The sequence below is a fragment of the Takifugu flavidus genome, chromosome 12, assembly GCF_003711565.1.
Source record: "Takifugu flavidus isolate HTHZ2018 chromosome 12, ASM371156v2, whole genome shotgun sequence".
Lineage (NCBI taxonomy): Eukaryota > Metazoa > Chordata > Actinopteri > Tetraodontiformes > Tetraodontidae > Takifugu > Takifugu flavidus.
The window spans coordinates 7387424-7413874 of record NC_079531.1 but is presented as its reverse complement, the minus strand read 5'-3'; the positions used below and the strand labels follow the sequence as shown (position 1 = coordinate 7413874).

Genomic DNA, 26451 nt, shown 5'->3' with positions numbered 1-26451 from the left:
GGAAAGCCGTGCACACCAGTTGTCTCTGCCTTCAGCTGCTCCCTCTCTCTCGCTCTCTCAGTCACTAGTAAATATAAAAGGCATGCTTGTACAGCCCCTCGCTTCAGTCTCTGGCTCTCCCTCCCTCGCTTGCTCGTTGTGTCTCATGCGTTCGTTTACCCCCACCTCCCTGTGCCCCCCCTCCCTCACTTTCTTTCTCAGTGTCAAAGCTGCCTTTCAAATGCTGATTAGCAGCCAGAGTAAAAGAGAGACGGCAAGAGGAGGGATGACTGAAACAAGTGGGAGATTCCATCACATGCACACATATTGTAAAGTGTGACTCCTGTCCTGTACAAACACACAGCTGCAGAAGAAGACAGCCCCTTCAACATTTTTTCCACAAGTGTATTCACTATTGTCTATAAAATATCGGCATTTTTCAAACTCTACAATCTTACAGCAGATGCACAAAATTAATTCATTCATTTACAAGGTTTAATCAACCAAGACAATCGTGTTCCGTCAGGGCTTTTTTGGACATTACATCGTCCACACAATTTAAATTTTTTCTAATTAAAAACAAAAACCCAAACAAACCAAAAGCAAAATAACTAATAAGGGAACGTGACCTCTTAAAGCCTGATCCACAGGTATCTGATCCACAGGTATCTGATCCGCAGGTGGCAGGACTGGTTGTGAAGAGGTGATTGTTTGGAAATATGGTTAATGCAACAGAAAACGTCATTTTACCTACACTCAAGCCATACACCCCAGAGCACTTACTATGTCTACCCACAAAGTGAAGAAGCAACAATCCAGAGGAATACATTTGACTTCAGCATATGTTCTCTAATCATGGAGGTATTTTAAGAACATAATCTTAGAGAAGGGCAGAGAAGTGGCTGGTGTTTCTGTTCTCAGCCAGCACATTTATTCCTTTTAAACACTAACTTTCTGACATTATCTGAGGGGAATCAATCGATCCATTTAAACCGAGTCAAATGAAATTGGAGCGCAGCTTACCATCTTTCTAACTGCATGATGTCATCAGGAAGGCAGTCTCAGGAATTGATTCTAGAAGCAAGTACATAAACTATAGCGGTATTCCATTAGGTCAATAATCAGAAAACATCCTGGGGACCTTTCCGTCATTACACTGATCAACACAGAGTGCTATGACCTCTTACAGGTCAGCGGTCGGAATGGTCGAAGGTTTAGCCTTTCTTCTACATTACAGCACTTTATCTAGTGCCATTTTATTTATTTCTCAGCACCCAGGATCACCCCTGTGAGGAAAAAATACACTGCTGAATAAGACAAACTGAAACGCTTGCCCCCTGTGCTTATGCATGCTTACCCCACACCAGCGGCTGCTCCTGTCCTGTTGTGCAGAATCACTGCAAAATGACCCCAGAAAAATAAAAAAAACACCGTTGGCAAAAAGCAGCAGATGTAAATTAGTTATTTGCTTGTTTCGACAATTTCTCCCAAACCCGTATTTAAATGGAGCATTTCGTTAAACTCGCTCTCTTCCTGCAGCAGCACTGCTGTGGTGGCTCGGGTTTTGCTCCTCAGCTCTTGCCGTTTTCGGGTTTGAAGAAAGGTGGTTTATGCACTGTGGCAGCTGTATGTTTTTGATTTTGTTGGGTAGTCTGAACACAATAAGTCAGCCGGAGTTTGAGTAGTTGTGTGTTCTACAGGACCATCCCCTAGATGCCATCTGTGGAGTGGTCTGACAGCTGTACCAGGATACCACTGCCTGTTGCTAACACTAAATAATAAAAATAAACACCAGATGTGAATGTAAATGATTATCCAAATATATTTGCTGAGAAACATTTGAAAACAAAACACTAAATCAGCTTCCAAAAAATTACTGTCGCTATGCATGAAGACCCGCAACCACATAAAGAAAAGCAAACAAAACATATGATCACAGATGTGCATGCACACACACATGCTGGTGAGCATATACGTGTACAAATAATCAGTCAAAGACTCACTCAAGTACTCTCTCCCACCAGCCCCCCCCTCCTCCCCACATTCTCCCTCTCCTCTGTTCGTTCCCCTTGCCCTCAAACACTACTCAGAATATTGATACATCACCCCCTCCTTTCTCTCTCTCTCCCTCTCCATCACTCACTTTCTCTACTGAATACTGATAGGCTGTCTACTCCGTGGTCTGAGTTTCAAATCTCTTCTCCTTCAGTCGCTGAACCCCTACAAAAAAACAGCAACATAAAGGAGGAAACTGCAGAAGTTAATTCACTGGGGTAGACATAAATTCACTTAAGGACCATTTCAGATTATGTCAAGCTAAAAATGGGCTTAACATAGTGGGAAAAGGAGGGGGACAGGACGGGGGTGACGGGGGAGGAAAAAGTGGCTGCTTTGGTTGGTTGTCTTGCCAGCGGAAGCTGGCCGGGCCGATCAAAAACACTGTAGTGAAGGAGCAGGCTGCAACAAAAGGGAAAAGACGTGTGAAAAGTTCAGGCAAATGAAGATGCATTCAGAGGTTTCGGTCCCGCTCCCACCCTCCAGTCTCATTGTTGGGCATGTCGACTGTGTCCAGGCCGAAGGCAGTAGCGGGGGGGGGGGGGGGGGATGAATGAGGTCGTCAAAGAGTCCCACTGAGCCTTTTCCACTTCTCACACACGGACACGCACTGAACAGTCTGAAACAGCTGAGAGCAGCAGAGGGCGGCAATAAGCGAAACAATGCAGACAGAAAAAAGTCCCGCTTCTCTCATATGGATGGGAAGGTAGAAGAGCCTTTCAGACTGTTGTGTGTTTAAGCGTGTGCGTGCAAGTGTGTGTCTGGAGGGGAGAGAGTTTGTGTGTGCTGAGTATCTTTGGAGGAGGCTTTCTGTCTGCATTAGAAGAGCAGCGCGTCTGAGACACTGGGAGTGAGTGTGTGATTTTGTCCTCCAAGTCTTCCAGAGTCGTCCTTGAAGGAGACTGGCAGGGAATATGTGACTGTAGTGTGTGCGTGTGTGTATGTGCGTGTGTGTGTGTGTAGGCATGTGTGCACAAACTTAACAGGCTATAGTTCCAGAGGCACAGGTGTTCCTCTTCTAAGACAGGGTGTTTTTTGGGAGGAAAATCAGCTGAAGAATAAGAATAATCAAATTGAGTGGGTTAATAAAAGAGATCCTCACACCTGTATGTGTGTGTCTGTGTGTCTCCGCATTTGAAATAGTGTGTGATAGAGTAAGACAGTCACACCCTCCTCTAGCCTTGTTTCGCAGCCCGTCTACACATGCTCTCAGCTGTGGTCCAGAAGTCCCAACCCCACTGACAGGAAATTTGTTTTTGTCCAAATAGCCGGCGACGGAAAAGAAGTCCAGTCTTCAGAAATCCCCTAAAAGTATTGCTCCGCGTTCAGAAATTCAGTTTTTATGTCTAAAATAAACCAAGCATGCTGAGAATATGGAAAAGTAATGAAGAAATAATTATTCTGTTCAAAAGCACAGTTTGTTCTTGACAGTAAAATAAACTCAAATAGTCACTAAAGAAAACCATCTGCTGACACTTTGAGTCCCACTTTGAACCGTGTGTTCATTCAATCATCTGCAAATGATTTCTGGTTGTGGTCGGGCGCAGTCAGCTCAGCAACATTTCCATTTAAATTCTTGATTAGAGAATTGTCGGAAATATTTACAGTACCACCACAACAATACTGGGGCGCAGTGCACAATATTTTCTTCATTATGACCTCAGCCATTCAGGGCGGGTGATACATTTAAAATGGGTGTTTAACGATAACAGCAGTATAGAGTAAGATAATTTTCCAAATCTATCAGGCAATAATTCTTTGAGGTCATGTAGCCATTAAGAAGCCATTTTTCCTTTTGTTGAGTATGCTCCTCCATATTTCATTGAGATTCATATCTGCCTTTCACACTGTCTGCCTACTCCGCTATTCTCTATTCAACAGTGACCCATTGCTCTCTGCCATACAATCCTTCACCTTTCTGGGCTTAAAAGTAATTACCACTTTAATTTGCTGTCTGCTTTTGTGCATGCCTGAGTGTATCTGCAGCTGACTGAAGTGCTTAGACTGATTGTGTGTGTGTGTGTGTGTGTGTGTGGTGTGTGTGTGTGTGTGTGTGTGTGTGTGTGTGTGTGTGCGCTCATATACACCTGAGCTGAAGTGAAACAATGACTCCAACGTGAGAAGTAACTGATGAAAATCTACTTTTAATTTATCGAGCCACCGTCGTTGCAGTTGTAATTGTAATCATTTGCTTATGTGATCACATGAATTAATCCACTTTACATTGTCAATCAGGTGAAACAGTTAATGTTAAGCAAAACAGTATTTTCTGCCTTTGTCCTACACACATTTTAGAACATTATTGTAAAATGAAACAAATATAATTAGGCAGTTAATGTTTTTTGTATTTACCAGCCATGCGTGTGAAAACATGTAGGAAAATGCACACTTATATAAACATTCTGGTTAAATGTTGAATTTTATGTATGCTCCTCACATCAGTGCATATAAATGTATGCATGTGTCTATTAAAAAGTACATATGACCACGCCAGTGTCTGATTTTTTAATGTGATGTGCGTGTTTGTCTAGCCTCCCATTGGCCCAATTACTCCAGAAACAAACCCCCTCTGCTTCACTGCATCCCCCTAAAATCCCTCACCCCTTTCACCTTCAGGTCCCAGCAGTGGAACCCCTGGACACCCCACCTGCCTTCCCCACCACCCCACAGCTCTTTACAGCCAGAATGTCCATCACAATATACCCCAACCCCACCGTGGGCCTCCACCACCTCCACTGTACCTTCTGCTCCCATTTGCCTGCTGAACTCGCCCCCTAATTCCACCCCTCTCCCCCCACCTCACCTCACTTCTGCATTCTTCCCCCTCTGCCCTCCCCTGTCCCAGGTGAGCTGACGACACAAGGAGAGCAGAAACACTGGGCGAATATTAATGGTTTGATCTGAATATTAATAAAGCATGCATCTTAATGATTAAAAAAGGAAACAAAGAGGCAGAATGAAGCTGGGAAATGTGCACAAAAAGGTCCATGCAATCACACACACACACACAGCTGAACTATCTGTCCTGCACAGTGCAGATTAGTTAAAACAGGGCCTTATCCTCCAACCTGCTGTTTAAATGCTGAGCACCACGTTCAAGACAAATGTGTTGTCTTTTTTCCCTCCCAGTAAATGAAGATACTTCTCCTTTCCCACGTCCTTCTCCTCTATCTCCTCCTGTTGCTCTCCTCATTTTCTTTTTATCTCCTCTTACTCTTTAGCTCTGGAAGGCCGGGCCCCTCCCTTTTCGCCGTTGCCCCATTTCACCCCCCCCTTTCCCGCTTTTACCTACAACCTCCCCATTCTCTCTCCTTCCGACTATCTCACCCTTTCTTGCTAGATCACCCCCGTCTCTCCCCTCTCTCCCACCCTCACCTACTCGATATTCCAACCTTGTTCTCCTGCAGTCTCCAGCACAACTTTCTGACCCACTTCCTCTCCTCTCCCTGGCCCCCTGATCAAAGCCTGCAGGACGGCATTGCCTTGGGCGCAGGAGAGGGAGAGCACGAGATGGGGGGATGAAGGGATCGGAGCTTGAGAGAAGAGAGGAAGAGACAGATAGAGAAGGGATAGAGAGGCACGAGAGAGAGGAAACAGAGAGATCACAAGGACGGGAAGAGGAGCCAGGTGCCCTCTCAGCCCAAGGACAAAAGCTTTTCCTGGATGATCACACTCACACACACACTCACACACTGGCGTGCAGAAAGTGAGTCCTGTCAGCCCCGTCACTGCTGGTCATGTACGTCATGTGCAGACACAGCGCTGACATTAATGTGTTATGATACCAAAACATCACTCTTTTCAACACCTCAAAACAGGCCATCTTTACAAGTGATGGCCATTAAAATTCAACAGGATGTTTAATAAATTACACTTTCAGATTGCATGTTGTCCTAGCTTGTTATTCTGTTTTACATTCAGGCGTTGCACCGGTGAGCATGCTGACAATATGTATCCGTGTCTCAGCAGGTGTCAGTCAGGATGTAAACTCGCCTTAATGCTAAGCTTTTGTCTTGGCTGGATTCTTTCCAAACAAACCCTGAGTGGAGAAAGTTTTTGCGCGCAGGTGTGATTTTGCATGATCAGTTGCAGTGTTCCACTTCCTTTTCAAATACACAATTTAGGCTGTATCACCCAATTTGCACTAAACTGATCAGGAAAATATAAACCTGCACGTACCCAGACATGAGACGGTTAGATGCACTGCAGCGGGCAGGCGCCTTTAGTCTGAATTTTAAGACGCCGTTTGTGTTTGGAAGCTCTGTCCACCCCTGTGGCCACGTCAGTGGGAAGCCGGTGCGTGAAACAGCAGCCCATTTGTACCCAGAGTGAGGTGGCATGTACTTTAACATTCCCCTCGCATCCTTACAAAGAGCACTAATTATAAATAAATTAGGGACACGACACGGTGTGCCACAAGGGGACCAGCCAGAGCATTCGCGGAATAGAGAGACTGATAGAAAAGAGGAGAGCAACAGAGAGAGGGAGGAGAAGACAGGAAAGATTTGGCGATGATATAGAGGAGTAAGTAGGAGACGAATGGAGATAAGAAAATGGAGGAACCGAGCGCAGGGAGGCCTGTGGATTGAGCGAGCGGAGGATGTGTACATGGCTTGAATCAACAAAATAGTGTGAACATAAATCCAAAAAAAAAAAACAACAACTTACTGACAAGACTGAGGTGAGGCAATATGTTCAAAGAGAGATAAAGACGGGCAAATTAACAACTAAAAAGAATCAGGGGACAGCAGACGTGGGACGGAAGTCCAAGGGAAGACAAAATCATTTGCTGCGTGCATGTCAGAAAGTCACTGCTGTTATTTTAGAAGTAAATAATGTATACTTTAATCATACGGTGCCAATATCTACCAGAGTATACTACACACACGGGTAGTCATCACTCTGTACCTGTCACTCAAGCTTATCTGAGATGACTTGTCAACCAAGCAAGTGCATGTCAAGAGACTGTCCCGTGAGTGTGTGTGTGTATGTGTGCGCGTGCCATCTGTTTCTTTGCATCCAGGTTTGTGTGCATGCACGCGTGCTGATGTCTATGTTTGTTTGTTGTTGGTGTGTGTTTTTATCGGATGTGTGCGAGCGGAGAACTTCGCCGTTATCTAAATGGATCACTTCGGAACGTGCTGCCGTTTTTCCGGAGCTGCCATCTCCCAGACAGCCAGCCAGCCAGCCAGCCAGCCAGTCAGCCAGCCTGCCAGACTGACTGACTGTCTGTCTGGGCGGTGACAGTGGTGGGGGGTGCTGAGGGGAACTCAAGGTTATGTGTTGCCTGAAGTTGAGGAGTGATGACCGTCGCCACAGCAAGAAAATGCGCCTGTGTCCAAGAGGAAAAATAACCATTGTCTTTACTCGGGGGCATTCCTGTCTGTGTGATGTGTTGTGAGTGTCTGAAATGATGGAAGTTAACAACCTGCACGGACGATAAAGCCGGGAGACATAAATAGTCCCTAGAACAACTGCTTTGTGTCTCTCTTCTGGGGTGGGGGGGTCAGAGGTCAGCCAAATGCGACACAGACAGAGAAAGGTCGATTGACTGGCCTGCGCTTGGCCCCCTGACATGGAGACCCACCCCCAGCTGACACCGCGGTAGCCATGGCTACTGAGCTCCAGACAAACACAGTTAGTTGGTATAAGGCATGATGTGGGGGTTGAGGTCACACACAACGACTCATCACGGTTCCCCCAAACACACGATACAACTGATCTCCCATCAAAAATCACTATTTTAACATGAGACGGTGCAACATTTTGGAATATTCAACAAATGGTGGCAAAGACTCAAGGGTCTCCATTATCAAAGTCTATGCTTGTGTCTATATAGTCTCTAAACTTTCTGCACAGAGGAGAGCGAAAGAAGAAAGGTAAAGAAGGGAGGGAAGACAAGAGAGGAGCAGCTTGTTGCATTAGCATTCCGGCAGCAGAGAGGCTGTCTGTTTGCCTCTGGCAGCAGCCGAGAGAGGGGGACACTCTCTGCATCCTCATACAGCTCGTCTGTCTCTCCCTCTGTCACTGTCTATCTCTCGCCCTGCCTGTCTCTCTCGCTCTGCCAGCCTGTCTGATACATTTCCTCCCGCACCTCGCTGCTGTCTCGCGCTCTTTTCTCCGCTCCCGATGATTTTCTTTGTGGGTTTTGTCTATGTCTTTATCACAGTGTTGGGTAATTATTATAATCTATCAACTATTTTTCTAAATGCTCACTACTGCTCACGGCTCAAGGCCTTAGAAAGAATCCCAATGCTAGCGGGGTGTTACATGCCCATTCATCTGAAATTATTAAATAAATGTATGAAAGATAGAGCTCATTTCCCAGACAAACATGTTGCAGATAAACAGTCACTCAGGTACGACCCTGAGATGCTAGCTGAGTACAAACACCTCCTTTGTTGCCATGGAGATTTTAACAAACACAAGTTCTGACCATTCCAGACATGCTAAAACATAAAATAATTCCTGTTAAATAGAATCGTGTTCATTTTCAATTATTCATTGGATGTATTAAAGATTGTATTTTGCATTACTGATTTAATGCTGAAATTCCGTCTTTAAATTACAAGAGAAAAAGAAGTTAGTAGCCAAAACCAAAATTTATGTCCTCTTTCCTCATGCAGGGAAGGGTTAGGGTCAACAACACATGTTGCATAAAAGAGCCCTGTTTTTAAAAAAAACCAGGCCCTGTGGGGCTAATGCTAACACCTTGGGTCAACCAAAGACCTGCTGCAAATAAATGACAAAACACCCACATTAAAATGTAAAAGCAAAACCTTGAACAGCTAAAAAAAGTGTCTCTATCTAGATACTTGTGGACTGTGCTGTTTGTGCACTTGTTTGAGTGAAAGTGTCTGAAAGTGACTTTGACTTGTCAAAACGCCTCCTGTATTCTCTGCAGTCAAAGAACAAACATTGAGAGAATTTCAACTTTTGTCAGCGGATTTCGCTTGTGTGCACGTGCGGAAGGGCGCTCCGTTGCGACTGTTTACCGTCTTTCTCTTCCTGAAAGCATCAAGCATCAGCTTTGCCCTGAACCGTGCTCGAGGAGAGAGGCGACTGAGCGCCGTACTCTGACACAAACGCGGGGGAAAAAGATCTTTTAATGAAAGTATTTAATCATATCAGTGTGAGTGCTTGCTATAATCCTGGGATGATTACTCTGCTTTATCAAATTTAATTAGATTATAAGGGATTAGCCTCCAAATAAGCGTGAGTAAGCGTCCAGGATGCTGAACTACACCCGGTCTGACTCTGCAGCCACAGACACAAAACAGATTTGAACAAATTAATAGTCCATTAAATAAAAGAAAAACTCTGCTAGCCTCCCTTAAAAGCATATTAGCATAAGACTGGGATAGTGGCTCATTTGTCTGGGAGCAGAGTGAGAAACCAGCAGCCTTGTGACTCTTTCTTTACATGTGACATCTTGTGGAGGACTTTATCCCTACTGTGCTGTGAGCGATGCTCTAACCTGCCCCCCGCATAATCAATTCTCTATTTTTTCCCCCTTTTCTTTCCTTTTCCTCTGTTGTCACTGAAACTCATTCTTCTCATTTAAAAGCTACTGTATCTGCCTTGTCTCAATTAATCTCACTCGTTCACTCCACTTGCCTTTCCGCTTTTCCAATCCCCCGCATCCTTGCATCCATCTTGTTGCCCTCCCCCCAACCAATACCATCACCAGCAACACCGCCGCTGCCGCCCCTGCCCCCCAGGCCCAGCCACCACTCTGGTATTCCCAAAGTCATCTGCAATCAGACATCTTCAATGGATTAATTACACTGTCCTCGCACGGCTTGATTGAGCATCTAACATCTGCACCCCACCCTGCCAGACCCCCGGCGCTCCCTCTTCACCTCCACCCACTTACAGACCTTAAATGCCTAATGCTTTCTTCTCATCTTTCCTCCCTTCCAGAGCCTCTTGCTCCCTCCATTTTCTCATCTCGCCTCCGCTAAAGCTCTGCCTTCAACTCCGGACCCCACCCTGACCTCCTGTTTGCCAGGATGACCACAGCGGTCGTCCCCTCGTTCTCTCAGCAACGGAGCTTCACTAATTGGACATCGATTGGCAGGATGCTCTCCATGATCTCTCCTGAATATCGGGATCACTCTAATTGAAGAATTAACTTAAATGCAACTTGGGCCCGGAGAAGGGGAAGACAGACAAAATGCTTCAGCTTAGAGAAATACAATACCGTCCGCAAAGGAGTTGCATTAAATCAGGAAAATACTGTGTGAATGAATGAGTATAGACATTTTGCCACATGCTAGGATTCATACATTAATCATTAATATCTGATTTAGAGTCACCAAGCAGTTAAGATCCCATTAAATCCCTTAATATAGCAAGGAATGAGCAAGAGGGAAATTAAACAAAGTTCCCCGTAGGAAGAGTTTGATTCCAATCTTTATTTGTGCACGTAAACGCGCCTCTTCCTCGCTGCTCTCTTCAACAAACGCATGCACCTCGCATCAATCACGGATCCCAGACCATAACCCCAAAAGCAGAGTGCTGCTTTTGACTCATTCTAAAATCGTGATGGATGACATCTTCCTCAAGCAATCCCTCTGCGTGCCAGCACCATTTAACTAAAGGCATCAACCTGGCCCAGCCAATACCACTTTTCCCCGGCCTGAGAGCGCAGGACCCACCGCTCTTTAAAAGAGGGGGAAAAAAGACGGTCCTGAGGAGACATATGAAGGCTGGCATGGAAAAGAATGAGCTTCGCCCAAGTTTCTGATTGTGAATCTGTGTCCCCCCCCCACCCGACTCCTCTGCAAGCGGCGCAGATGATGAGAGACAAGATTGTGAGGAGGTTAAGTCGACCTCGGGCTCGCGCTCTGGAGATGCCTACCCTGCAGTGCGAGATGACAAAACATTTAGGCCGATCTCGCTTGCAGCTCGCTGACAGGCTGAAACAAAAGAACGGCCTCGGAGGAATTTAAAATCATTGAATGAATGTCAATTAATTTCACAGGACAGAGTTGAATTGATTAGAATATAAAACAATCTTTCTTGAAAGCAGAGGGGAATTGATGTCCGAGGCCTTCAAACAATCAGACTGAGGAGACGAAAAAAGAGAAAAAGGAAGGAAGATGGAGGTTTTTGTGTTTAGCGGCAGGTGTGTGTGTGTGTGTGTGTGTGGTGTGTGTGTGTGTGTGTGTGTGTGTGTGTGTGTGTGTGTGAGCTCAGCAGTTGTGTTGCATGCTTGGCTGGCAGGGTGTGTGTAAAGTAATTAACATGATAGCCTTCCTCTCAGCCTGATAGCCCGTTCCCTGCAGCGAGGTCGTTCCACAGACACCAACCGACACCTGAGCTGCATCTCAGACACGAGCCTCTAACGCAAACAGAAACGCACATGCACAACCACCTTCATGATACCAACAAGTAATACAAACCAGAAAAAAAAAGCAACGCATTTCACAGAATAAATCAGTGGCACGGTCGTGTTTACTAATTTACCTTCGTCCAAATAATTAAATAATACCAAACTAAATTATATTTTGATAACTTCCTTTTTTAAATATTCAGCAAAAGACATTTCTAATTAAAACATACCAGAGATGATGTGAGGAAACGGTGACGCGATGTTATTTGTGATGCTACAAAGACTTCTTATTAAATTTGTGTTTTAGGTTTCCTGCTCATTGTTTTGCTCTTCGGCTCGCAGAAGCAAAAGAGACATATTTCCCTAAAGGGTTGATTATGAATAAAACACAGCTACAAATCTGAGTGTGTCCAGACACACAACTGAAAGGAATAACAATTTGGCTCCGATCAAGCCCATCTACACAGTTTCCCCAGGATCTGTAACCTTGAGGAAAAGTGCTCCTTGTTTTGTACCCACACCACACGCCAGCTGTTTTATTTGTAAAATACGAGCTACAGCAACTATCAAAAATATTTTCAGCCTTGCGGTTGCTCCTATCAGCTTTAAGATGTCTCAAAGTGCTAGTTCAGATTAGCATACTTTTAGCAAATCATACGGTCATATCAACCTGTCACTGAGACTTTGATGTGTGTATGTAGATAATCATCCATTCTTAGGAGGTAATGTCTCAAACTTAAATTAAAATTGGGCAAAACAAGGTGAGTTTTGTCAGGTAACTCTGGTTTTGTTCAACACAAAGACAGATTTAAGCAGAAATAAATAAGACGAAGGTAACAAGACATTTGTCAGCGATCACTTTTGGTCGACTAAACTGCTGACAATATCCTTCCTTTTTCTTTCGGTCCAATCTTTTCTTTACCCCCCTTCTTCATCTTTTATATCCCCGAGACCTTCGATCTGGTCCTCTAATCCTAAGACACTGGCCTGCTGCAGACCCCCAAACGACCCCCTTCAACACTGCACAAGTCTCATTTGCTGAAGGATTAGAGAGAGGGCATAGAGGTCAAAGCAGGGCCACCACCAGAGAGCCTCCATGAGGAGAAATGCAGGTGCGTGCGCACACACACAAAAACCCAGGCACGCACACAGAAAACAGTATTATGTATTCACATATTGTAGGTGTGCAGGACACTCAACTGTGGAAGCACAGAGACACATTTGCATGAGTATATGCAACAAAATAAGTTGACCTTAACTCTCTGAGATTCCTATTTGCACAACTACTGGGGGGAGCTACTGATAAATCACAGCAGCTGAAAAATGCCATGAACACATCGAAAGAAGTCTGAGAGACGATGATGGGAGGGAGAGTCAGCGAAAGAAGAAAAGTGATTGTCAGGGAGAGAAGAAACATCACTCTGAAAACTTCTAAAGGCCTGATCTGGGTTTTAAATGCTCTCCTCCCTCGATCACTCCCTCTCTCTTCGCATTTTCCTCTCATCCCTTTCATGAATTAAAAGCACAGCCAGTCTGTGGGGAAAGGCATAGTTAATTCTGATCAGATCTCCCCCTCCCCTTCTGCTCTCCTCCCAGGGCGATGGTTTCCATGCAGTCTGACAGACGGAGATGGGATCTGACGGTAAACAGGCGTGTGGATGCCCAGTGTGTGATTGACACGTAGGCAGGTTGGCGGGGGCCCGCCCCCCTCCTAATCCTGCCCTGTCAGCTCTAATTGGGGAGGTGGGGCTCAGTGTCACCAAGGTGACTGATTGACAGGACCCCAGCTTTGCATAGATATGGGGGAAAGGTGGGGAGGTTCACGCATGGGATAACACTGTTAACACTATTATACTGCTAATAGAGGTGTGTTGTGTGTGTGTGTGTGTATGTTTGTGTGTGTGTGTGTGTGTGTACATTCGCAAATGCCCAAATGCATGTGAACACAGTCGTGAACATGACCAAGCACACAAATAAACCAACAACAAAACTGACACGCATACCCAATGACTGAACAAAAGCATAACAATAACACGCACGCGCGCGCGCGCTCAGGCGCGCACGGGCACGGCGCCATGACGTGCTGTGATGAGGAGCAGAGGTTGGTGCGCGCTGAGATACGGGAGTCAAAGAGGAGCAATGGGGAGGGCGCCATCACATCGAGGTCAGCGGGTAGCATGGCAGAGGTTAGACAACCTGCAGACGCAAGGATGTTGGGTCTGTGCTAACATGTTAACTAGAACTGTCTTTGTGAACACATGTGATCTTGAGGGTCAGGAACGGTGAGTTCGGAAGCAACAAAAAGAACCTTCACATCTATGAGTGAGGACCAACCACCGCGTGGACCAGCCTCGAGTAAAGAATGAGAACAAACTTTGCAGACCGATTAATTGGTCCATTCATCCAACTTCAACCGGTTTATCCTAACGGGGTGGAGATGGGGGGGCTGGAGCCAATTCCTCTGCCTTCAGGTGAGAGACAGGTACATCCTGAACAAGTTGGCAGCTCATCACAGAGCTGCCATTTAGAACAAACAACCATTAATACTCACATTCACACCTAAGGTCACTTAGCGTAGCCAGCCTGTTCATCCCCCAATGTGTGTCTTTGGACTGTGGGAGGAACCTGGAGTACCGGGACAGAACCCACACAGGGAAGGGAAGAACAGGCAAACTCCACAAAGAAAAGCCCCGGGCCCACAGGGAGATTGAAACCTGTGACCTTCTGGCTTCACTTCACTGTAAATCAGTTCAGCGCGTAAAATCTTTAATCTCTTCAAATAACGCAAACAAATGAAGCTCCTCGACATCTCTGCAATAAATTTCTGCTTTTAGATGGCCGCTAATGTCCTAGAAAGGTGTTATCCCAAAATTGACTCAGTTGCGGATGCTAAACCAAATTAGGTATTGTTTATCTGCATTTCGAGAGAAATAATTATTACTTTTCTCCTGTGAACTTCTGGTCATTTTAATTAAATCCAAACGTCATGCTGTGCGGTGCAGAATTCTAATAGCCGCCAAAATAAGTAGGATATAAAAATATACTGTTATAACAGGATAGAAAGAAGCACTCTGCCAGCAAGCACTTTATTCTGTCTTCCTAATTATAAAGTGTTAATTGTAAGAGAGCACAGCTCTGAATTATGAGTATGAATTTATTTTAGTATTACAGTAGTGTATGTGAATGCCTGTGCAGTTGTTTTGATTGACAGCTGCCACTGACCTGTGCCAGTCAGAGTGCCATGCTGCGGGGCGGTGGGGTCGATCGCTACAGAGATGACCTTCGCCCTCATCTGCATCCTGCCTTCATTAGCAGAGCCAGGCAAGGAGAATAACAACCCAATAAATTAATAAAGAGAAAAGGGGAGCGAGGACAGGAGGAGCGAGGGAGGAAGCGAACAAGAGGGGAGCGAGGGTAAAACGGGAGGAAAAAGGGAGGGAAGGAAGGAAGCAGGAGGGAGGAAAGGGCAGGGAGGGAGAGGTATGAGAGGAAAGAGCAATGCACTCAAGTATAGAGAGCAGGGATATGGAAAATAGTGTGTGTGTGTGTGTGTGTGTGTGTGTGTGTGTGTGTGTGTGTGTGTGTGTTGTGTGTGTGTGTGTGTGTGAGTGAGTGAGAGAGAGAGGTTAACTCAGCTAGAAAAAAGCTAATAAATGAGGAAAAAGGCGAGGAAGATGGGTTGAAGAAGTGAAGGCTCCATAACTACAGTTTATCCTAAGAACTAACATCCAAATGCAAAACAAACAGCCCAAAAACAGATGGATCTGCATTTTATCGTGACACAATGAACAGAATTAATCATTTTCAGGCACTGGACTAAATCGGTGGTTAAAAATACTGAGACATTAGTGTCTGCTGGTTCTTAAACACCAGTTAAGCACAGATATGCTAACTGGTGCGGGGAAGAACTCTAAGGTCTGACCATCGACCGCTATAATTCATGTCTGACGTGCTCTCTGCAGTGAATAAAGCTTCAGGTTTACTCATCCGCTATTATATCAAACACTTTTTCTCACTGGTTCGGGTTCCTGAGCAGACAGATATTGAGGAATACCTCCCGAATACTCCCATATGTTCAGTAATGCACAGCAAAGTCCAGCAGAAAATGTATTATGAATAAATAATGGACGACTATGATGCGTACGGTAGACCGCCGGTTGGGAGCGATCTCAGGAGGATTCTAATGATGCTTTCTCATTCTCCAGCAGAGTTGCACAGCATACACACCCTTCCATATCTCCATCTTCCTCAGTGGGATGGATGGAAATATGACCTCTTTTCAAGCCAGGAGAACTACAGTTTTGGAAGAAAGTCTCTTTGAACTTCCTCTATCTCATCCTCCTAGTTTCCTTCTCACGGCGAGTCTAACCGCTGCACCACCATCTAGCAAAGGTGAAAATGACCATTTTAACCAAACACAAGCCTGTGTTTAACACCTCTTTACAGCTCTCCACTCAAATATGGCTGTTCTGCAAAGTACCAGAGCGATTGCACCACGAGGCCTGTCGATGACACGGCCGTCTGATTCAGACTCCATGAGGACGGCTCTCTCAACACCTCGCCTCTCCATTGGAGGAGAAGCGGTTGAGCTGGAGATCACCACTAAACGCGTCTGTTTGAGAAGGCTCACCAGTGCCTGTAGGAAGCTAACGCCGGCCAGCCTGGGTGCTGCTGACATATTTATGGGTTTCTAGTAGACAGCGACCTTTTCTGTAACTGTCTGGTGCGGCAACCGCTCTGGAGCTAACACACAAATCTTGCTAGGAGTGCTTTAAAAAAAAAAAAAGTTAAAGTACAGTAGAAATATAGCACAACCAGAGCAAAGAAAATGATGGACCCCAACTAGCCAACCAGACCAATTTTCCACCCTCCTCCCCTCAGGCTGAAGGCTGCACAGCATCAGAACTCTGACAATAAGGTTGAGGTGCAACCTCTTCCCCGAGGCTCATGAACTCTCTCTCTCCACCTTTACTTCTTTGTCGCCGAATGTGCGAAAGATGATTAATGTAGGAATACCTGGCTTCGGGATATGATGCAGTTTACTTAACTGTGTATGTATTCTGGAGATGTAAATAGGTAACATAACAACACAGCTATTTTATGCAACACAAATGTCAGAGACTGTCAGAAGATCTGTTTCAGGGTTACCCACACAGAGAAATCCAAGGAATAGAGGACAACCGAATGGAGAATATTAAAAAAATGCTAATGTTCTAAGACGAGAGACAACAAAGGACTTTTATTGGTTAACACCATGTTTGGCTGGTGAGCCCTGATCATATTGCTGGACAAAAAAGAAAGAAAAACTTCCAAAAACAAAGGGGAACCGGTGCTTTAGAACCCAATAGGAGCAACCAAAGAGCGGAGAGAAGGTCAGAGATCTGGAAATCTGTCCAAGCAATAAAATAAAGACACAAGTTTGAGCACCACAAATTTGAAGTAAGACTGAGGTTTATACAGCAGAATCATTTTAGGGAGGAAAAAGAACACAATCGGTCCTAGTTAGAAATAACTTGGCCTTAAATTCATTTTGAAAAACAACTCTGTTGATGGACTGCAGGAGTGAAAACAGGTAGGCAAACAAATTTGACATTCCAACAAGTTGGAGTTTGTGTCTGGAGAATGTGCAAATAAGAATGCAATAGTTTGGCTCGCACAGCCCAGTCTGGCTCTAAATGGTGTCCCCTGGACAAAGCTGTAGTTTGCCAGGAATATCCAGGACTAGGAGTCTGTCCCATCAATCAGCCACGAAGTTGAAACCACAGACATGAACACCCACCAAAACGTTACTGCACATTAATACAACTCATGAATTCAATACCAATCTTCTGGGTCCGTCTGCCGAGGAGCATGACAAAATGAAACCTGGGGCATTGATCTTACTTTGGAACTCAGAGGCCCCCAATTCTATTAATCTGAAACACGGACAGAAGTGAGCCTCAACCCCCACCCATCCCACTCCACCCTAATATCCACTGCTATGGTCCTGGATGCAGGTATCAGAGGGCATGCCCAGAGGTCACCTATCTATTTCCTTACAGGTGAAGGACTGATGCAATAGGGGAAACCATCAAGCACAGTTCTAGACCAGCAACCTGTATTCTATCAACATGTCAAAAGCAAGCTTAATGCAGTTTATAAAGTTTAGGTGAGGTAAAAGCCGCAATGTTGCCTCTCTCATCAGCATCTGCCTCCTGCAAAGATTTAATTGCACACATCCCACCAACGAGACCCATCTAGAGAAGACAGGTAATTTGCCTGACCCTATCGTTTCTGTCTAAGTGAGAAGAGCCAGCTCTTCAGGGTCATGGAGTGTGTGTGCTCAGGAACCCGCTGTGCCGGTGAGGAAATTCTCAGGGCGATCGATGAGGAGGATTAGGGCTGGCTTTGGGGCTCAGAGGCCGGGATCTGAGCGGTATTCTCAGTGGGGCCCCTGGGAGAGCTGAAGAGGAAAGTTAGGGGAAAGAGGAGAGGAGGGCCAGGGAAGAGAGGGGTTGAACGCTAACCTGGAACTGTCAGGAGGCTGACAGGGGGCTGCCCAGGCTGGGAATAGCAGGCCAGCCATGGTCCCACTTCACATTATGGCTGATGTTGTAACTCTGCCTCAGACACAACGGTCACTTGGATTGGCCGGAGCTGCGGCTCTAATATAACAAGAAAAAAAAACACAGCTGAAGCCGATCATGTTTGTTTCCTCACACACGTCTTTTAATTTTCTTTAGGCCAAATGGGAAGTTGTCTTGTAAGTCGATGAGTGCAGCGCAACAAAAGGCTCACTTCGTTTGTGCGTCTGCCTCTGAAGCTCGTGATTGGTCAGCCCGTCCGCCAGCTTGCCGCTCTCCCCCGGGTAAAGACGGTTGGATCCATGATTCATTTTGCAATGAAGGGGGGGAAAAAAAAGAAGAGCGCATGTGAGAGAAGAAACACCCCGGACCACTGGGAAATTATACGGTGGAACGGCGTGGTGGATGTGGAATTAAACGGCATAATTAATCAAGCAAAAAAACAAGCACGTTGCTCATACATTTATTATTTGCATGTTTTCCACTTCAAGAGATGTAATAAGCAGATATACGTAGGGGCCGCTGATCTGTGTTACAGGCACCTGGAGGCCGGGATCCCATTTCTGACCACTGACCCAAAAAGCGCCAAGTGGGATCAGACCTGCTCAGCGCTTTTTTCTCTCCCGCACCGACTATCATCTCTGCACAATGCTCTCTGCCTCCAAAGTAATCTACACAACAAGCAGAACAAGTCCCACAGAATCACGTTGTTTTCTGCCCGTCCTTTAAATTAGGGTCTCGGCAAAATTGGGTTCACGACTCATCGTCTCTCTGTGGAACTGATCCGCATTACGGACCGCGTGCACTCGCCCTGATTAGGAAGGACTTGGCCATTTTCAGAAATTCAGTCTGGAAATATGCACAAAAAAATTAGGATGGGAAACAAACATATGAATGTATATTTTAGACTCTTATACAAAGATCTTCGCTGTAACAAAGCAACCACTCTGCACTTCCTTTTTTAATCACGAGATAATATCCAGGCATCGCAATGCTGCTCCGCATCCTGCCAATGCAAACAAGTGCAGCCCCGGAGTCAGCTGAGATGTCCTCAAATGTGTCACTGGCAACAGCACTTTGTAAACAATGCAATAACATGAGAATAAAAACCAATTACATAAAGTGGATGCTCCCAAAACACGGTTTGTCTCTACAGTTTGTGAAGGTTGGCAACAGTGATTCCTCTCGGGGTTTGCTGATAAATGCTAAATGCTGCTCCCAACCTCTCAGCAACAGTAACAGACCAATATTGCCTGTACAGGCTGCCTCCTGGCAATTTTTGTTGTGATCAAAATACCATAACCTTTATATTTTCATCAATAGTTGGTAAAGGGAAGGCTGGAATCTACCCACTGTTGCTATGTATGGTCTGCCATTTGCACCTAAAGTCTTGCTCCATAGTAAAAAGGCTTTCTGACGTGCCCATATGGGGTTTTATGTGTACTACATATATCGCAGCCATAATGAGGACACAGCATTCCGGCTAAAAAAATGTCATCTTCTTTCTGAAATGCAACAACGGCGTCAGATGGTGAGGTCAAACAGCCACCACTGATGGTGTCCAGTATACGTGAGGTCACTGACGCCTCGTCGTGTACAATTAGCTCTACTTTATAGCTGTAAGGTCAAATCTAGACATGCGATAGCACATAAAGGAGTCAAAAATAGATCTACAAAAAGTGCAACAGTTCTCAATATTACTATTTGATATGACAAAAAGCATTTAAAAAAAGCATTAAAATTTGTTTTGTTTTCTTTGTTGTACAATTAGAGCATCTTCCCTGTTCTCGTACACTGAATTACATCTTAGTCCAGTCTCAACCCCTTCTTACAGAGTAGCCTCACACATTGGTGTGCAATAATTCTTGATGAAACTAAAGACATCAAGAATGTATACATAGGTTTTTTGTTCTTATATAAAATCGCCTTTGTCCTTGCCCTCCACCTAAAAATGTGGTTTTCTTAAATAAAATGCAACAAATGACTGTTGAATTAAAACAAGCACATCCTCTTCTCGATAGCTTTTTAGACTTGTTTACTCTCATACGGATGCTAAACTTGGTCAAAAGCACACACCCTTGATATTCTTTAAACAAACTGGATTTGATCTCTTATTCTGTGTGTGCATTACCTTGTTCATCATCTCATAATCCCTCTGAATTAAACTGCAGGGGTCTTCTTCAGGGGCCCAATTTTGGCAATGAGCTTAAAGCTGCAAAAATAATGACGTTTATCAGTTAATATTAAAGGACTTGTCAAAATTCATGCGGATAGTCTTGGAATATGCGTCGACTAAAAACAGGGCACATAAAATGCCATCACACCTCTCCTGTCTTTACTGTTGACTGGAATACATTGCTGGCCCAATACAACACGTCCTAACAGGATATTTCATGAGTTTTCCCCACACGAATCAGAGCATAAGCTCCATCTTTCGCCGACACCACATGTACCTAAATCATCCTTTCCCCTTAAACAGAACCCCTTAAAAACATGGGCCTCTCACTAGCTGGTCAATGCGACTTGTTCCTGCAGCGCCGTCATCAATCGAGGTATCAATATGGAAATACCACCATGACCCAGACATTAATCAATTGGCTCCTCGGGGAGGGGAATGGAGGGCAGGGGGGCCCTAAAATCATCAATGAGACGGATCAGCACGTACTCTGACTCGGACAGTCCGTATTGATAAGAGCATTTCCACCTGTGGCGGCCGGAACTGAGAGACGGGCCGCATCTAAATTCAATACCCGCCACCGCAGCTGCGAGCTCGAAGCCAAGAAAGACACGCTTGAGCGGAGATACGTGCCTCGACTCATCATAAGAGCAGCCTCCTTGTCTCCATAGGCTATATATGTCCCCCTCCTCCTTTGTCTGTGCACAACTTATTTTTTCCCAGTTCCCCCAGTAAAGACACAGAGCGACAACGACTTCCAATTAACTTCTTTGTCTTCGTTCCGCGGCTTAATAGCACTTTCCCGCCTTATTCTCCCCCTCTCAGGACTTTATGAGCTCTTTTCCTCCTCTAACTTGGGTGGAGGAGAGGCTCCTGAGTGAGAAAGGCTATCGGATGCGTCTCTCACGCATTCATTTCACACTGAGTGCGGGATTAACGCGTCGGCTCACACGCTTCCAATCAATTCCGTCCGCGCGCTGCGCCGCTCTTCTTCGGCGGAAGGCCAGAATGGGACACGCCCGCCGCCTAGTGGTGAGCCGCGACATGTGCAAGGGAAGCCTGCCGTGTGGCTGCACGGCCCAAGTGTGAAGCTGAAAACACAACAAACACTGGAACTAAGATGTTGAGTAAATATTTAATGCCACAAAAAATAACCAGTTTGTGTTCACATCGATTTTACGGTTGACTCACAAGGATTTGTTTGATTATCATGGCTTGACTTTTAATGTATTTGAGTCTTCATGATTGCTCTACTTTTAATTGAGCTAAAACGTGTAATTCTAAAACTTTTCTGTTCACCTAATAAATATCCTGTATAATGGAAGGGGTATTTTTATATGGATCTGTCCACATACTGAAATTATGTCCTGTCCATGAGACATGTATACCTCCTAGACAGTTTTATTTAAAAAGCATTTTCAGAAATAAACTATTTAATTTTGAATTCATGAAGCAATCTGCAGTCTTCTTTTAATGTTCTCTGAGGTATGAAAACAGATTAAAAAACCAAAACCGTTTTTCATTTGCTGTATTTTTGAAAAAGAGTAATTATTTAAATTTTCGACTTTACACTCTCACCGTGAACAGAAAAAGTAATGGCAAACTTAATTTTAACACGGTAGTAAGTAAACGCACAAGACAGGACCACAAATCTTTAAAAGCAACTATAAATGGAGGCATAGATGGCTCTGTTTTGTTTACTTGGCAACATATTCCCATCATCAGCATATTTATGTAAACCAAGCTTCTTTGACAGTATTGACCATGCCTGAACGCGTCCTCCAATCAAATCCCACAGCATCTCTCCCTCATGACATACTGTAAAGGTTAGAGTTCAAGGGTCACGTGTCCTGTGTGCACACCGCTGTGCCCTTTTCATTCCCAATCCCACTTTTTTTTTCTTACTGTGCCAGAATGGAGAGAAGCACCACAAAGGTCATGGACATGGATTTCCTTTGGTTTGACTCCATGAAAAGGTCAGAGGAGGGCACCATGAAATGGCAGTGAGGCCTTCACGTCGCCCTCACAGGGACCGCAGTTGTTACACCAACCCTGAAATGGCAGGGGCTGAAAACATTCCAGGGACACACTCACCAGAACCAGGAAGGTTCCCCTGAGCTTCATGTGACCTCATCTTGTCCCTAATTGGCCTAAATGCCTGTTCAAAAGCGTGCACAGAGTACAGCAACAGTCTGGGCTAAATCACCATGTTTAAGGGAAAAGTTACTGCTCATTCCCCTCCTCCACCCTCAAATTAAATTACTCATAAATCACAAGGTTTGTCAAGATCTCATTCTTTCTGATGAATGTACCATAGCACAATAAAGTGCTCAGCAGTCTATAGAAAACATCTGGAACATCCAACCATGATGTAATGCCTCTCTTAAGGAACCTTGTGAGTTTAAGCGATTATGGAAAAACACAAACGTCTCCATTGTTTTACCTTTGTTATTGTGTTTTCACTTATAACCCTTTACTGTACAACATTCCTACTTTCACCCTGCGGCTTGAACACATGATAAAAGTTTAAAAAAAGACAAGAACAAGACCATTTACAAGATTTGATTTATTAACTATGATACAGATCACATAAGGCCTTGCTGTACGCACCGTTCCCGTTGAGACAAATTTCCATACATACATAGTTACACTAATGACTTTTTTTTCTTTTTTCTAGTATACAGTACTTCATTTTATTTTAATGTTTTCTCCCCATTGTTATTTTTTTTTATCTCTTAAATAGTGAGAGTGGTGGAGCCCCCTTCCTTGCTCAGGAAGAAATCATGCACTATACTGGGCGAGTCTCTCAATCGTTCACAAAGAAACTGGTTTTTAAAAAAAGCTTTGCATTTTTTTTTTTTTAATTAAAATAAAACATTAAAAAGAAACATTTTTCTATCACCACTGACTAAAGGGCAAAGTGTTAGACCCCCAACATACCAATAAACAACCATTTTTAATATAGTTTTGCTTGTATTTCACTTTAACTTAAACATTTGTCACCATTTTGGAGAAAAAGAAAAGAAAAAAGCAATGCAGCCACTTATTTTTAATAAACCAGTCACATTTTGAAGTCAATGTTCTTCTGTTCTGTCACTTTGCTTTTTTATTTCTCTCTCAACTGTTTTCCAGTCTTTGGCTGCCTCACAGTCAGCTTAGTATTAACACATTGATATACACAGAGAACGCCGCTGGCTGGCGTCCACACACAAGTACCAGTGGTCCTTCCTCCCTCCGTCTCCCAAATAAAGATCCCATTCACCCACTTCTGTCCATCTTCCCCAGCCTCTCCCCATCTGTCTCACACTTTCTGGAAGGTCAGTGTGTGTAATCCGGATGAACTAACAGGGTTGCACAGCGGGAACATAACTGCCAGGAGAACCACATTCCTCTCCTTCACGTCTGTTTGGATCACGTTGTCTGGCTGCCTGCCAATCACAGCCCGCTAGCACGTTAGCTCCAAACCGTCCATCCACCCGAACACACAATTAATTCCTGTATCCACCCAGTCATGGTAAATAGGTAGCCTAGGCTGACAAAAGCTCTTTTAAGGGTTCAGTGATTAGTAAAAATGACCATTTTTCTATCTTGTGGCCAGTCTGGACAGATGTGCGCAGTCAAACAGAAGTGAACCTCAGTGAGCATCTGCTTAAGCTTAACACGCATAAGTTCACTCATGATTGATAAAACTCATGCATTCATGTGTGCACAGACACGCGTCAAAAGCTGCTTATGTCGATGCTCAGTGGTTCTGCTCAGGCCCGGTCTCGCTGGGTTCTAAGGTAACAGCAGGGTGAGCTGAGGAATTCTGTGATGCTTCTCTCCAGTCATGCAGACTGATGAATGAACTGTCTGTTCAGGCTGCCGTCTCTCTCAGATCCAATCATCCCTCTTGGACAGGGAATGAGGGGGACTGGTGTTATGGCACCGGCAGCAGGGGGAGACTGGTATAGTGTTTACACTCTTCTGAAAAATACAGCGAGTGCCGTGGTCTCGAGCAGTGGCAACTACTTATTTCAGATGATAGAAAAGCATCCCGACCGTCAGATCTTACCAATTCTCGGCCTTGAGAGGCTACACGTGATGGCCTAAAGTTGCCCAAATCAAAAAATGTAGTATCCAAAAGTTAGGCTGTACTAATATCGGAAGATTTGAGAGCTCTAACAAAAATATAAACTAAGACAGAATTACTGCATGTCTGATCTACTGCGACGTAACCATTTCCTGGTTGCTCTGAAACAATGTAATCTCAATTTGTACCAGATTAAAAGCAGCTATTGGTCTCAGTTAATTTGAACTGGCACGATATTTTAAAAATAAAATAAACTTGACGGATCACCTCTGAGTGTTTGTGACATAGCAGAACAAAACAAGGAAAATGGTGCTACGCCCATGCAGTAAAGCAGGAAGCTATGGCCGCAATACACATTTCTTCCTCCAGATGTCAGTGGTGTGCTCCCAGTGGAGAGAGAAAGAGCGAGAGATACAAATAAAGTGAACTGTAGCTGTCATGTCGTGGCAGCACCGATTTTAAATGTGCCTCAAAGTGCTCAGGAAAGTGCTTTTTGAAAAAGGTCCTTACTGAGGAAAAACGCAAAGCCAACCCGCTTGTAAAACCACCAAAGCAGGAAACAAGTTACATGACAGGTGAGGGCCCAACCCTGGAGGAGCTGCACACACCGTCTATCCCAGGAAACCTTAGGTAACAGCAAAAAGGCTATGGATACATGCGCATACAGTCGTGCAAACACTCTTCTAATGATAGGTCTGGCTTGGTCTGAGCTTTTAGACTTTGTAGGATGAAAACTGGAGTTTAAAAATAACCATGAGGACACAGTAAATGTAGAAACAAGATTTGGGAGCAATAAAAATATAAATTTAAAGATGATGTATCGCTTAAAAAAAAAAAAATGGGTGAGACTGGGTGAACCCTGCCCAGAATACCAAGGGTGTGAGAGTTAGGCAATTATTAGCTCCATTTTGCAGCCTAGCTAATCCAGTCAGTTGAGTTTCTTTCCCATGGTTGGCATACTCCCCGGACTAAACCAAAATTAGTCTGCATCTCTGTGATGAGTTGACAGATAGGAATGTCTTCATTGGGAAGAACAGAACATCCTCTCAGGTAAGTAGTTTTAGCGCGCAGGTGAGCTAATCAAACGTGATCAGGACACATTGAACTCCTGTCTCGGAGAAGATCTCCGGGACAGGGTTGGTGGATCGGCCACCACACTGCCCAGCAGCCAGTGACACTCCCAACACTGTGAATCTTTTTCACGTCGTGTGTCTGTGTTTTAAGCAACCTCACAAAACAGAGTTTGTGTCCCCTAGACTGAGTCCCTCGCTGTCCCCAGACCGAGTCCCTTGCTGTCTTCACTGTGTGGAGATTCTCCATAAGGCAAGGAGGATGTGTCTAGCTGAAGTGAGACTAAAAGTTAAAGTGGCCATGAAGGAGAAATATCTTAATAATTCACAGGCTCTTCGATGTTTTCCATCCGTGGGTCCATTTTTCCAAAAGCAAAGCGGACTAAAATGTCCCCTTCTCTCCCAAAGATGTCAGTTTCTCCCTGTAGAAACTGCATCCCAAAGACTTGTCGACGTACTGTACTTATTTCATCTTTCATTTTCTCCAGACTTCTTCTTAAATCTCTCATTAATTGGTAGTCTTCTTTATTCCCTGTTTCCCTTGATGTCGTGTTCACAGTGTATGCTGTTCTGCAGGGGGGTGATGAGGGTGCAGGGAAGGTGGAAGCAGGACCGGGATGGGTGACTGAGGAAGGGGAGGTGGCGAGCGGGGTGGGGACTGGTGATGATGATGATGGTGCTGATGGTGTTGATGGTGAATGGGAGGCCCGTAATGTGGGATGACGGGAGGGGTGGCGGGGAGGACATAGGGAGCTGGGGACGGAGCTGGTGAGGACGAGTAGCCCCCGGTCATGCATGAGTAGGCGGAGGTTCCTCCACTGGAGAAGGTGGAGGTGGGCGAGCCAGGGAGGCCGTCGGCCAGAGGCTGATTGTAGAAGAAGTACATGCACTGGTGGATGAAGCTCTCGATGATTGTCTGGTATGTGCGGGTGGCGGTCAGGGCGTCCATGGTGGTGAAGTCTGGTCTCATCAGCGTTGGCCAGAAGCAGATTGACAGATTCTCGCTGGTCATCAGGTTTAACTTGTTGTTCTGACTCACCCTGAAGAACAAAACATAAGTGCATTTTTTTCCTACTGAAATGTACAGTAAAAATCTTCAAGGTATGTCTGGTTTTCTCAAAGTCTACCGATAAAATGTTGGTGCACACCTGTAACCAAGGTCAAGTTGTGAATACAAGATTAAAAGGGAGGGAGTTATA

General features: G+C 44.8%; 1 protein-coding gene and 1 long non-coding RNA gene across 4 annotated transcripts in view; both read right to left on the bottom strand.

The window, feature by feature from the left end:
* Window positions 1–198: 198 nt before the first annotated feature.
* On the bottom strand, window positions 199–20054 carry LOC130535579 (uncharacterized). The gene is made up of 8 exons (XR_008953168.1): window positions 18149–20054; window positions 17878–18015; window positions 2313–2436; window positions 2123–2199; window positions 1473–1750; window positions 1337–1376; window positions 1003–1053; window positions 199–668 (listed from the first exon to the last, which is right to left on the bottom strand). It is a non-coding gene; the product is annotated as an uncharacterized LOC130535579 (long non-coding RNA).
* Window positions 20055–22661: 2607 nt separating this feature from the next.
* arhgap35a (Rho GTPase activating protein 35a) overlaps window positions 22662–26451 on the bottom strand; it is a 43170-nt gene continuing 39380 nt past the window's right edge. For all 3 annotated transcript variants that reach the window (XM_057050706.1, XM_057050705.1, XM_057050707.1), the window contains one exon: window positions 22662–26292. In XM_057050706.1, the coding sequence (XP_056906686.1) occupies window positions 25806–26292 (487 nt within the window). In that variant the 3' untranslated portion in view covers window positions 22662–25805. The remainder of the gene's footprint in view (window positions 26293–26451) is intronic.